The 13,224-nt window shown below is 39.0% G+C and overlaps 2 protein-coding genes across 2 annotated transcripts; one reads left to right on the top strand and one right to left on the bottom strand.

The window, feature by feature from the left end:
* Positions 1–18: 18 nt before the first annotated feature.
* psmd6 (proteasome 26S subunit, non-ATPase 6) lies at positions 19–4,130 on the bottom strand. Its single transcript, XM_056398153.1, has 8 exons — positions 3,865–4,130; positions 3,194–3,399; positions 2,057–2,202; positions 1,744–1,963; positions 1,507–1,615; positions 1,090–1,258; positions 325–402; positions 19–234 (listed from the first exon to the last, which is right to left on the bottom strand). Exons 1-8 carry the CDS (start codon positions 4,007–4,009, stop codon positions 138–140), a joined length of 1,170 nt encoding a protein of 389 aa, XP_056254128.1. The 5' UTR covers positions 4,010–4,130; the 3' UTR covers positions 19–137.
* A 1,535-nt stretch (positions 4,131–5,665) lies between these two features.
* Positions 5,666–10,371, top strand: slc2a9l1 (solute carrier family 2 member 9, like 1). Its single transcript, XM_056402866.1, has 12 exons — positions 5,666–5,689; positions 6,318–6,413; positions 6,617–6,777; positions 6,861–6,974; positions 7,075–7,215; positions 7,819–7,967; positions 8,254–8,441; positions 8,579–8,689; positions 8,839–8,940; positions 9,509–9,584; positions 9,707–9,834; positions 9,995–10,371. The coding sequence occupies exons 1-12, from the start codon at positions 5,666–5,668 to the stop codon at positions 10,178–10,180; spliced, it is 1,476 nt and encodes a 491-aa protein (XP_056258841.1). The 3' UTR covers positions 10,181–10,371.
* Positions 10,372–13,224: the final 2,853 nt, after the last annotated feature.

Genomic DNA, 13,224 nt, shown 5'->3' with positions numbered 1-13,224 from the left:
AGCAACAAATACAGTGTCAACAGTTAAACAAATTTTATTATATACACAATATAAGAAGTCACTTTGCCAGACAAACTACAGGTGTGGGTATACCAAGATTAATCCCCCCCTGCTGTAATGAGAGAATATGGCCGCTGTTACATATTGATAACTCTCGACAACTTCTGGACTCTGTTGAGCAGCAGGTCGCCCTTCTTGATGGTTTCCTGGTACTGCCAGTTTTTGCTATCAGGTCTGGAAAGAAGGAGGAAAAGATTTAATGTTCTGCACCTGGTTACTGAGCTATGTGTTGGATTTATTGAGGTTTGGAAACGGCAACATTACCTATTGGTTTCCACAATCTCATTCACTTTATCAATTTTGCAGTGGAGACGGCCTGCAGCTATGAATCGGGACAGTTCCCTGAGAAAAGGAGGAGATTCGTTTCAGTTAGCCAGAAAAAAAAAGTTAGTATCCCTGAGACCTTCATTTGAACACATGACGCCAAAAATGAATACTTATGACTTAAAGAACGGTTCAACATTTTGGGAAATGTACTTATTCACTTGCTGAGTTTTAGATGAGAAGATAGATACCACTCATGTCTGTAAAGTAAATGTTAGGCTACAGCCAGCGGCTGCTTAGCATAAAGTCTGAAAACAACGAAGCTACAAACGACTTGAGGTATCAGTCTTCCAGTCTAACTCCCAGCTACAAAGCGAAAAAGTATGTTTCTCAAAATACTCCATTTAATGTTCCCAGGAAGCTTAAATTGAACATTATTTTATTGTGAATCAATGCCCGCACTCACTAATGATTGAAAGATAACACAAGTAAAACTGAACATTGGCTCTTATTTATTGAGCCTATGAAGTTTAACCCTACGCAAGTATCTTAAGGTCTGAATTTCTAACCCGATGCTTGAAAACACCAATCCTGATATAAAGATGCTGATCCATCATGCATCTAACAATTTATCAGTTGAGATTATCTATTACTGCGGACACTAGAGAGAACTACTGCTAGGATTTCTGTAGTGACACAGGTTTAATTTATGTACAAGACAAATTTTGAAAATGTAGCACATAGACGTGGTGTGCTGGCACTCACTGGTCAATGAACTCTGTGCTGACACCAAAGGCCTCAGCCATGTAGCCCAGGGTGAGGGAACGGTAGGACTCTAGCAGCTGGCTGTAGGCCTGGATCCTCATCTCCCTCACATAATAGCGGTAGTGTGGCGCAAAGAGCCAGTCTTTCTTCATCTCCTGCTCCACCATGGCTGCGGCACCAAGAGAAAAAAGGTTTCACATTCATTATTGAAGTGTCATGATGTGGCAAAGCAAGAAAAATATGGTAGTATGTAATACATTTTGAAATATACTGAATGGATGACTGTAAGAAAGTGTGTGGCCTTCTACCTAAAAATAATAAACCACATACAAACAATGGCAGTTTTATTCAACGAGCAGGGATGAATGAAACAAGTCACAAACTGTAATTTTTTAAGTCCGTAAAAGCCTTCCTCACCCAAAGACTGGAAGAAAACAGAGTAGCGGCACTCGTAGAGTGAGAAAAGATACTGGCGAACAGCAGGCAGACTGTGCAGCACCTCCAAGATCTCTGCACCCTTTATTACCTATAGAGAAACATATTTAAGACATTTAACAGCAGGTGATCAGCTGATTTACACATGCTTCTAAAAATGTGCAATGCAGTTTCCATCGATCACATCTTGTGAGTACACGCACTCGGTCCCTCTCCTACCTTTTCACGGAGGTCAGGCCTTTTGAGGGCGATCATGCAGACGTAGACAGTGTAGGTAACAAAGGTCTTGTAGTCCATGAGCTCATAGGAGGTGAAGGTGGAGACTGTGTCAAGGAAGAGCTCAGCAGCTTGCTTGAAATCTCTGATGGCAACACAGTACAGGCCCTGGTAGACCTTCAGGCGATTCCTCCTGTCCCAGTCTCCCCCCTCCTCAATAAGGCTGCAGAGAAAAAAAAAAGATGCATGGAGAGATGAGTATTGAAGAGACTGTTTGTGGAAATGTTTCAGAACAGACATGTTATAATGCCTTTACCTCTTGGCTTTTTCCGAGTTGCGTGTGATGAGGTCGCTATCCATGTAGAAGAGGCCGATCCTCAGCAGGTAGAAGACAATGTCTAGCCTGTGACCCAGAGCGACCGTCTTGTCATAGGTCTTCCTGAAGGCTGTTAGGGCGCCCTCCTGTGGATGCACATGACAAAAGCAGACAATGTCAGTGAATCTGCACCAACTTAGGGATGTACATGCAACATTACAGCCAACACAGAGAGCCTGTCACCCTAAAAAACTACGAAGCTGGCATTATGTGTAATCGTTTCAAGAGTATCACTTGCTTTAATAAAAGTAAAAAAAACAGCTGGAGCAAATAACTTTTGTAGTACTCTTGATTTTGGCTCTGATACAAAGTGGTATTTTCTGAAAAGGAAAGACATCGGTGAATTACACTTTCCTTCAAAAATGTACTACACACTCAGATGATTAGGCATTTGCCATAAACTTAAATGTGCACGCTGTAAAGTGTATGAATTTATTAACATATGACGTGTGCAGCTTTCAGTGGGTTACTGTTGGTTTCTGTTACTAAATCTGTCCATTGCAGATCAAAGGAGGAATGCGGCTAAGTAAAGACTGTGTGGTAAAGCTGAATGACATTTCCTTTCAGCACTGACACTACAATGTGCACATCTGCATTAGTCACAGTGCAAAGGCTGTGATCAAATGTAATCAAATCACGTCAGTCACGTGAGTAAAACTCGTATTGCTTGATAGAAAAAGGGAAAGCAGCTAAATTAGAGTGCGCAAGAAGGAAAAACAATGGAGCCCGTCAGATATATAACATACTTTAATTTAATGACTTCTTGATTAATGGCTTAGCACACACTACATGCACAACAAATGACTAGTTATTCCAAGTATGGTGTTGACTGATTCCTTTATAACATGACCTTGAAGTATAACCTGAACTGAAAGGTGAGTACTGATGGTTGGAGACGGGGCAATTGATTTTCTTCATTTTTCCCTCCTATGGTCACAATAAGCACTTTAGCTATAATACATATTTGTTACTTCTGCAGAACCTATTACACACACATACACATATATATATATATATATATATATATATACACACACATACATACATATATAGCTGTTGAGTGATGGGAAATCATACCTTGTCTCCAATTCTGATCAGGTATTCAGCTTTGGCCATCATGGCGTCTCGTATCTCACTCTCTCCCAGGTTCTTCTCCGCATCCTCCAACACATCGTCCAGACGCTTCAGCTCTTCCTCGTTGGCCTTCTTCATTTTACTCAGCAGGTCACCGTCAAGCTGCCACTTCAGGTCTTTACACAGACCCTCATAATAGGGCGCCATATCTGGAGAGAGAAACGAAATTACTCTAACGCCCGTCACATCTCTTTAAATCTCATATTGACCCTGGAGAGGTTTTAATTTGATTCTCTACAGAATAAAGTTGCTTTAATTATAAAATAACGCCGTATCTTTTGTGTCTTTCCCTGTAAAAACTAAGTGAGATGCAATATAAATCAAACAGAACTTGAAACATAGAGAATATAACTTGCTAATGTGTTTTGACAAACAACCCTTCTTCAAACTGCTTATGGGTTGGTGGCGTTTGCTTGTAACGTTAGCTAGCAATGCCAATTTTCCTACGATGAGCGTTATGCTAGTGTGGAAAACTTGTTTATTATTTTGCCAGCATCAATGAGAAAATTATACAACAGGTACAAAACGTATGTGCGCACAGTAACATGTATACGATGAGCAGGCTATAAAATCTGCCGTTACAAGTTCGATAGTGCCGTGAGATGCTAACTCACTGTTAGCTTTGATAGCGTCCATGAGCTCAGTCTTCACTTTAGCATCCTGTCGGTGACCGTCCATCGTCAGCAGGAACTTCAACTGTGCTATCCTCAGGTCGGGGTTCTTGGGCAGACCCTCCTCCTCCAAATTCTCCAGCGGCATTTTCACTCAAAAGTATACAAACAAACACGCAAACTGAGGGTTTTCTTTGTGTAGACGGAGTCTGTCGTTCGCTACTATCAGCTAGTCAACGATGACTACGGAAAACACTGGACTGTTGCTTCCGCCGGGGACTGACGGAGAGGGGAGACAAGAGCGGAGGACAGCCTGACATTTAATAACCAACTTCTCATTTACTGCCATCTGCTGGGCATGACTGTGAACAACACTTCAATTCAAAGTGATGTTTGCCAATGGGACGTTGACTGTGTCCCAACTCAATATCACAAACAGGTAGCCTATATAGTGTAGCCTACTGATCTTTATTATCTCCGCCAAGGAGGTTATGGTTTCAAGTTATGTACTGGTGTGTTTGCTTGTTTGTTTGTTTTTTGTTTGTTTGTTTGTTTGTTTGTTTGTTTTTCATCAGGATTACGCAAAAAGTATAGAACCGATTTGCAACGAATTTGGTGGAGGGATTGGGCATGAGCCAGGGAAGAACCCATTAAATTTGCTATGAATCAGAATTTTTTATGTGTTTTATGTGCTAGTGTTGTATTTAAGTACTGATTGTTATAGTGAAAATAATAATCAATAATAACAGCAGCAATGATAGCATCACCAATTATTATTATTATTATTATTATTATTATTAATAATAATAATCCCCCACACACACATTTTATGTATGATGTGAAGGACATGTCCTTTTCAAAAATAAACTTCAGCTTGGTCTCAATTTAAAAGTAAAAAAAATGCTGTTCATCCAGGCCTGAAGTTTGACTGCATAGTTTCATCTGGCTTCAAAGAGACAGCTGGGTGTCATTTGCTTAGCAATGGAAATTTATGTGGTTCTTCCTGACAATATCGCCTAAAGGAAGCATATGGGGGGAAAAGTATCAGTCCTAGCACAGAACCCTGGAACTCCATGACTAACCTTTGTGTGCATGGAAAACCAGCCTAGTGCAGTTTCTTTAATGCCAATGTTATCAATGGAGTCAAATGCAGCTCTAAGATCTAATAAGACAAATATAAAGAATATAAAAATATAAAGAGGTCATGAGGGGATGATTGGTAACTTTTCACCAGAGAAGCTGTGTGACTGAAAGGGAAGAGCAGGCTAAGATGAATAGACAGACATTCATTTCTGCAGAAAAAACATTTTAAAACCTGAAAAAAAAACTCTGGTGAAGAACTATGGAGAACAGTCAATGAAAAAAATAATAACTATAAAAAATAACTGGTATGATCCTTGATGATCCTGACATTTTATTTAGGTATATTATACAAATGCTGATGGTAAAATCCATTAAATTCCACAGCTACATCATATGATTATGCATTTTCACTATTAATATTGATTTCTTTTCTGCAGATCAAAAACTGAGTTTACATAGTTTGCAATCCATTCCTTAACCCAGTAAAATAGTCCATAATCAAATCAAGCTGGATCAGATCGTCTGTCCAGCATTAACAGTAACATCAGTCCACAAGACAGATGAGTGACTCCAGCAGGGGAAGTTGTTGTCAGGTTGACATGGTAATTGCTGGTTGCTTCACTTTTGGTCAGAAAGTCTGAAAGGTTAATGATAACCAGCATGAAATACAGAGTCCATGCAGTCTGGACAATACTGTGAGGTCTGTACCAGTAGAGACAAAATGGAAACTTTGCTGCAACAGCTGGTAGGCATTTCTACTTTTCCTGTATAAACCCAACACTACGTTTTAGCCCTGACAAACTTTTAAGAACTGGGAAAACAGATGAAAAACATCACATAGAACAACAGCAGCAAAAGTTTTTGAGTTTTGTTTTGGGGACTGATCTACCAAACAGATTTAGCTGAGTCATTGCACTTTGTTGGTTTCTGAGTTTCTTTGAAAACTTGTCATTCAATACAAAAATATTACAGCACTCAACACATTTACTACTGGAAAACCTTATAAAATAAAAAATGTATCTTGATATTTTGCAAGATATTGGGGCAATTCTTTATGCGAGACCAAGACACATTTTCTTTCTTAATAATGTTGAGTTAATAATTTTAAAAGCTACTTATCAGTTTAGTTTCATTTTGCCTAATATATTTGCCTCATAGAAATACTGCATTTCTAGAAGATGTAATACTAACTAACTTTGTTCAACCATTTTTGCTCGAAATTAGGTTTTCATGGGATTCATTAAAACACAGGATCAAGGTGTGAAGGCACCTTAACATACCTTAAGAGAAGGTGTAATACTGAACATTGCACATTTGAAGATTATGTGTAATCACTCCTGTGTCCTATTTCCGTTCCTCACTCTGCTCTGTAGACCCGTGGCAATGCTCTGATCCTCATCATTATTTTGGGAATTGGAGGAAGTTTTCAATCTGGCTACCACATCACTGGTTTAAGTTCTCCCTCACCGGTGAGATACAGCACTTAAAACATTTCTTTTCATCCTGTTGTTTGTTACTTCACCTCTCTCTCTTCAAACCCACTCAGATTTCCTGCCAGTTACCACCAGAGGCTGAGAGACAGTTGTTTGTATAATTGTGGCAGGTGCATCACTGTTCATATCTCACTGAGTTCAGGCCACAAACTGTTGCTTCCTTAAAACTTTCTGTGCAGTTCATACAGCGCTTCATCAACAGCAGCTGGTATGACAGATACGAAGAGCATCCGCCTGCACAGACCGTCACAATGATCTGGTCTCTTATTGTTTCCATGTATGCTGTCGGGGGACTCTTTGGTGCTGTCAGTGTCAAGTTTATCTCAGGAAGGTTGGGAAGGTGAGTAAAGACCTAACGCAGCATGTAGTCCTATAGTTTGACTGTCCTTATAAGACTCGAAGGGATGTATCTTCCTTTATCAGAAAAAAGGCGATGATCTGCAACAGCTTTATTGCCATCGTGGCAGCAGGGATCATGCTGACAAGTAAAGTGGCCAAATCTTATGAGATGATCATTGTTGCAAGGATTCTGTATGGCTACTCATCAGGTAAGTCAACAGGACTTGTTCTGCGACGTGCATAATAAAGTGATCACAAATACATCATGTTTTTGCCTGACTTATCAAAAATGTCTTTTATCTCCTGTGGGTTTGGGAACGAGCACCCACTTGATATACCTCGGAGAGATTTCACCCAGAAAGATAAGAGGCATGGTGACTCTGACCTCAGCCACCTTTGGGTCACTCGGCAAACTGTTTGCACAGTTTTGTGGGTTAAGGTAAACACTTATTGTCATTATGAATTTGAACACAACAGTCGAGGCCAAAAAAACTCAACGTACACTGAATATGCAAAATATTAGTGATACTTTTTCTTCAGTTCCTTCTCCAGTTATCGTGAGGAAAAATAAGATGAGATAAAGCAGAACTTTTAAGCTTTAAGACATACAGTACAGTGGCTTCAGAAAGTGTGCACCTCTCACCTCAATGTTATAACTGAGATGAGAGTTCCTTGGACGTCATGGTTTGGCTTTTGTCCTGACATGCAGTGTGAATTGTCTGACCGTATACAGGTGTGTGCCTTTCTAAACTATGTCCAATCAATTCAGTTTTCCACAAGTGGACTCTAAAAGCATTATGTCATTATGGGTAATTGAGTGTAGATTGATGGGCAAATTGGTAATTTTATCAATTCAAAATTAAATCTACAACACAAAGTGTGTTAAAAGCAAAGGGGTCTGAATACTTTCTGAAGCCACTGTAAGTGGTTTGCGCAAAAGGAGCTTCAACACAATATTAAAAAGTGTAAATAAATATGCAATTTTCTACAGTAAAAGCATTTAAACCAAGCTGTAACACTACACTTCATTTTGTTTTTTCAGTGAGATCCTCGGCCGTGAGGAGCTGTGGAATATCGTTCTCTGTGTCCCTGCATTTTTCTCAGTGGTTCATGTCATCGCGTTGCCTTTTCTCCCTGATGCTCCCAGATACTTATTCATAGAGAAAGATGACGATAAGGCATGCAAAAAAGGTTGGTATAAATCCCCATAGTCATAGTATTTGACCGAACAGCCTATCACAGAATGGGTATCAAACACTACTGTCCCTAATGATTCAGGAAACACAATACTACCAATGTATTAGATATATTTGAAGGATTGTCCTCAAAAATGGATTTAATTCATTTAAATTTGTAAACCAATTAGCTTAGTAGCATTAGAAGTAAAGGCGTTCAAGATATAAGAAGAAAGAAGAAAAAAGTCTATACTATGGTGTAACATTTTTATATGTGTGTCTCATGGTCTTTCTAACTCCAGCTCTCCAGAGTCTGTGGGGCCAAGGTGACTACAAACAGGAGATGGATGAGATGTCGGCTGAGCAGGCAGTCATTGAAGCAGCCCCACCAAAAAGCCCTCTTCAGCTGCTGCGGGACAGGACTGTCCGATGGCAGCTCATCACCATGTCCTTCATCTACTGCTGCAACCAACTGTCAGGCATGTCTATGGTGAGGACTGAGCTCATTTCGGGCATCAGCTAAATACGGCAGATGATAGAAAATGCCCTAATTCATGCTTATTTTAGCATCCAAACGTTAAGGATTACAACCCCTGAAATTCTAATCAGTGCCGCTTTCCTTCTCAGATCAGTACCTTCTCTTTTGACATCTTCCTGAAAGCAGGTATACCGAGAGACAAGATCCGCTATATCACTCTTGGTCTTGGGGTATCTGAAATCATCACCTCAATCTCCTCTGTGAGTATGTGCCTCAGCGTGTTGATTGTAATCCCTGTCTATGCTCAAGAATGGTGTTTCATTGTTGTTATTATTGTTTGGCTAATTGTAGCAAATACTAGCATATTTTTTTCAATTCTATTAGTATTCTCAACCCTTTTCCCTCCCAGGGTCTGCTGATTGAGCGAACTGGGCGGAGGCCGTTGTTCTGGGGGGCCTATGGTGTCATGTCTGTTAGCTGGGTGTTGGTCACTGTCACGCAGACCCTGAAGGTAAACCTGTCACCTTTGAATACTGCATTCAATGCATTTTAAAGGGTCAGGTCACCAAAATTACAAAAAAACATATTTTCATATATTTCCATATCCCTAGTGCTATTAATCCAAGTGGACAGTTTTACTTTTATTTGCACAGGTTTTAGGTTTTTTCTGCCTCTACCCAGATACAATGGAGGAACACAGAAGTTTTGTTTGTGGTGCTCACAGTATTTGAAAAATATATTAAATAAACCATTCACTGTGAACAGTTTTCAGGGTAGATTCTACCAGAGTAAGAGTAGTGAACACCACAAACAAAATTCCATTGACCTCCATTGTATTGGGGTGAAGGCAGAAACCTCAGAAAACATGTCTGTGAAGATGAGATAAGAAAACGTATATTTCAAATCCTCAGCACATGAAACTACTTTTTTTTTTTTTGGTTTTACAATGCTATTAAAATCAATATGAAAATACACAACCAATAGACCTTTTTACATATAGGCAAAATGTCAGCAATTTAATAATTGCTCTAGAAGTTACCATAGTAATGTTCACATATATAATATTGTCATTGATGCAGGATTCCAGCTATTGGGTTCCTTATATTACGACTGGTTTGATCATCCTCTTCATCATCTTCTTTTGTGGGGGACCTGGTATGTGCTTTACAGTTTACACCTGACTGTTGAAAGAAAGAGGAAAGACACACTGAAATGGTTAGAAAAAAGATGTTCGCATGCATAGATAATTAATTCAATCTTTGCTCTGGTTCACCCAGGGGGAGCGACAGCGACTCTCAACAGTGAGATATTTATCCAGTCTGATCGACTGGCAGCGCTTGTCCTCACAGGAATCCAGCGCTGGGTGATGTTTGCTATTCTGGGCCTAGTCTTCCCATTCCTTATTGTGAGTACAACAAACCTGAAATGTTACAAGCTATAGATGCACTGTATGAAGAAAAAAAATTCAAAATGTTGCTTTTGAGGATAAACAGGATTTTCAATAACAGTGTCATAGAGGGACACAGTGAAGCTCAGTCTGATGCTCTTTGTTTCCTCTGTCCTAGAATGCCCTCAGCTCATATTGCTTTGTGCTGTTCGCCTGTGTGTGCCTGCTGGCTTGTCTTTATACCTTCTTCATCCTGCCTGAGACTAAAGGGAAGACCCTGCTGGATATCTCTGAGGAGTTTAAAGCCATCACCCTGTGTGGGAAATCCTTCTTAGAGAAGGAGAGAGTGGAGACCAAACTATGAGGCAGTCCAGATAGCAGTTACAGACTGTATGAAATTAACTGAGGAATAAGCGTGTGACCAAAGGGACAGAATATAGACTTTGTTAAAGAATTTTAAGAAATTACTAAGGCATCAGGCATTAAACAACATATGTTAATATGGGAAAGAAGCTGTGGCCAAATAACTGAGGCAACCTAATAAATGATAATGAACTGAGTTTTACGCTTTGTCATTGTCCATAAACTTCTTATGCCAATTTATGGTCAGTCGGTTATTTCTACATTTCTCAATGCATCTTTGTTCCACAGCAGAATTGTTTTGTTTGTTTTCTTCAGGGAGGGTTTTTAAGGAATTTTTTTCATCCCACACTGACAACCCCAACTTTAACACCAGTAAAATAAACAGCTATAACTTAATGAATCCATACCTTAGAATAATTTGTATGAAAGATAAACAGGTTACACGATGTTAAGAAAACTGATATGTTTTTATTTGAATGTCATAGTTGTATATGCAGTCCCCACATTTCAGTGGATCATTTAAGGTTTTGCATTAATGATATGACAAATATTTGCATTAAACAAACAGGAAGCTTTTTAAAGTACTTTCTGCTTCTAAACTGGCAAAACAGGACTTTGATATTCACAATTTACTTTAATGGAGTAACACAAAGCTAAATTTACTACTTAGCCACTTTCTATTCAAATCTAGCTGGGAAATGTCAGGTTTATATAGTATGAATATAGTCCTATTGATTGTGTGAAGCTGCAAAGCTCATCACACATGTTTAGTCTTCATCCCTTCCAAATCTGTACTCCATACAATCTAATGGGCAGCTGCAAAAAGTTCAACACTGGTCACTTTAGTAGTAGGGAGTTAAAAAGGAGAGCAACTGGTTCCAGATCAATGCAGCGGTGCTGTCATGTAGGTTACCCAGGTTACCTAGCATATGTTTAACTGTAACTGCAGCTGCAATGTGTTTGTCACCATGTGGTCAGTAGTTTCCTTCCTCCAGATTTACAGCAATAAATCATCCATTGCTCCCTTTGGTCCCTTCTTTGACCAGTGCAATGAATAAAATTAATGCATACTGTCCCACAAAGTCCCACAGCATCAGGAATCGCTAATCTTTTCTCTTTCTTTAGTCTCTCTCAGGGCCTGTTGATTTAGCTCACAGGGAGGTAGCCATTTATTCAGAGGGGTCTTTGGAGACATGTTGGCACCTTTGGTGTTAATCACCATCTCACTTATGCTAAAACTCAACTGGTATCTTTTATTCTCAGAGTATACCATTACCTTAAAGTGAGACTGCAGCTCTCGCTGAATGGGGCCTGCAGCTACAATGCTAAATGCTACTACTGTTTCACATTTATCAGTGTCAAACTATTGTAACAGCGGCTCAAGTGGAGAAGAAACTGACCCATTAGCGAGAGTTATACAGCAATATTTTACTTAATCAGCTATCATTAGCCATGGTTATATCAGACCAACCGAACAGCAAAACCATTGACTTTAGTACATTTAGTAATGTTGCTTTTTTATTGGTTGAATTTGAATTTATTAGAAGAAGAATAACATTAATCAATATTAATATTATTATTGTTTATTCTCTCAAGTTACACAGTCTTGCTTTAAAGTAAGCTATATGTAGAATATTCGGGTATTTTCTAATAATTAAATGGACCGATGCCACTCCCTTGTATTATTTTACATGTTGTTAATGTTTTTCCTCCTTTTGTTCCATATATAGTCTTGCTTGCTTATGCAGTATGTGTTATGCTAATGTACCACATTATGTCAGCATTTTCTGCACTCTTAGAACAAAAACACTTAAATTAGAATTGCAAACTGCACATTTTCTACCTCAGGACATTTTTCACCACTATCCCTCCTTCCCTCATTAGTGTGAATTCTGCAAATCACAGTAAGTCCTGGCCTGTGAGTCCTCCTCACCCTCCAGTTGGCTCTTTGAGTTGCTCACTGCCTATAATGATACATATTTAAATCTTTGAAGGTCTTCTCTTCCTTATCACTAGCCGGCAGCTGCTAGCAGCCACAGGGTCTTCATTAGCTGCTAAACCCACAGTTCAGCACTCTGGGGATGCCAGCGGTGATTGGCAGTATGTTGGCTGGGCTGGGCTCATCCTGTACCGATGTCCTGCTGTGCCTTGTTAACACTAGAGGATTAACTGGAGGATTAATTGCAGGAACCATCATAAATAGTTTACTATTGCAAACCTGGCTAGTTCCTGTATCCAATTTGTGGTTTTATAGGTGCCAGAATGCAAAAAAAATAAATATTGACACCAACGATAAGCAGAAAAGTAAAAAAAAAAAAAAAAAAGAGAGAGAGAGAGAGAAAGATTTCAGTCCAGTTTAATGCCTGCCAAAGACAATCACATTGATCTGTAACTGACAGTCTAGTAAAATCACATTCATCAATAAGAATCAGCACAGTGCTGATGTGTGTGTGGGTCTCAGTAGCTTTAGTTTACAGCTGTAATTATTCAGTTTCATCAACAGATGGCGATGTTAATCTTCTGCTGACGTGCACTGATCAAGCCTTTACGACATGTATACTATAAAAACTGTAGCCTGCAGCAGGGCAAATGCATTTACATGTCAAGCTTCATGTGCGCTTTTATTTAATTTTACACTGCTTTGTAGAGGTAGAAAAACACTGATATGAAGTCAAAGTAAGTAATTGCATTTACTGTTACTGGAATTAATATTTCAACATTTGGTGCATTTCAACTTAATATTTTTTTTTTGGCTTTTCATTAGCATTGTGTCACATTCTGTTTAATTTGTCCAAAGATTTAGAATTTTATCTATCTTTATATTCAGTTTGTATGCCTCTATTTCTGTTACATATTATTTAGCAGAGATCAAAAGTCACTCACTAACTAACTAACTCAACATTTGGCAGTGAAATTTTTTTTATCTAATGGAAAAATACAAAAGAGACTAATGTCAGAACATCCTGCTCTGGGTCATTCTTTAAAAGCAGCATTTTACAATGCTTGATTTCATATCTTTCAGCAGAAAGTAAAGTCCTCCTCCAG

Source organism: Seriola aureovittata, chromosome 2 (assembly GCF_021018895.1).
Source record: "Seriola aureovittata isolate HTS-2021-v1 ecotype China chromosome 2, ASM2101889v1, whole genome shotgun sequence".
Classification (NCBI taxonomy): domain Eukaryota; kingdom Metazoa; phylum Chordata; class Actinopteri; order Carangiformes; family Carangidae; genus Seriola; species Seriola aureovittata.
This window is presented reverse-complemented; position numbering and strand designations above follow the sequence as displayed.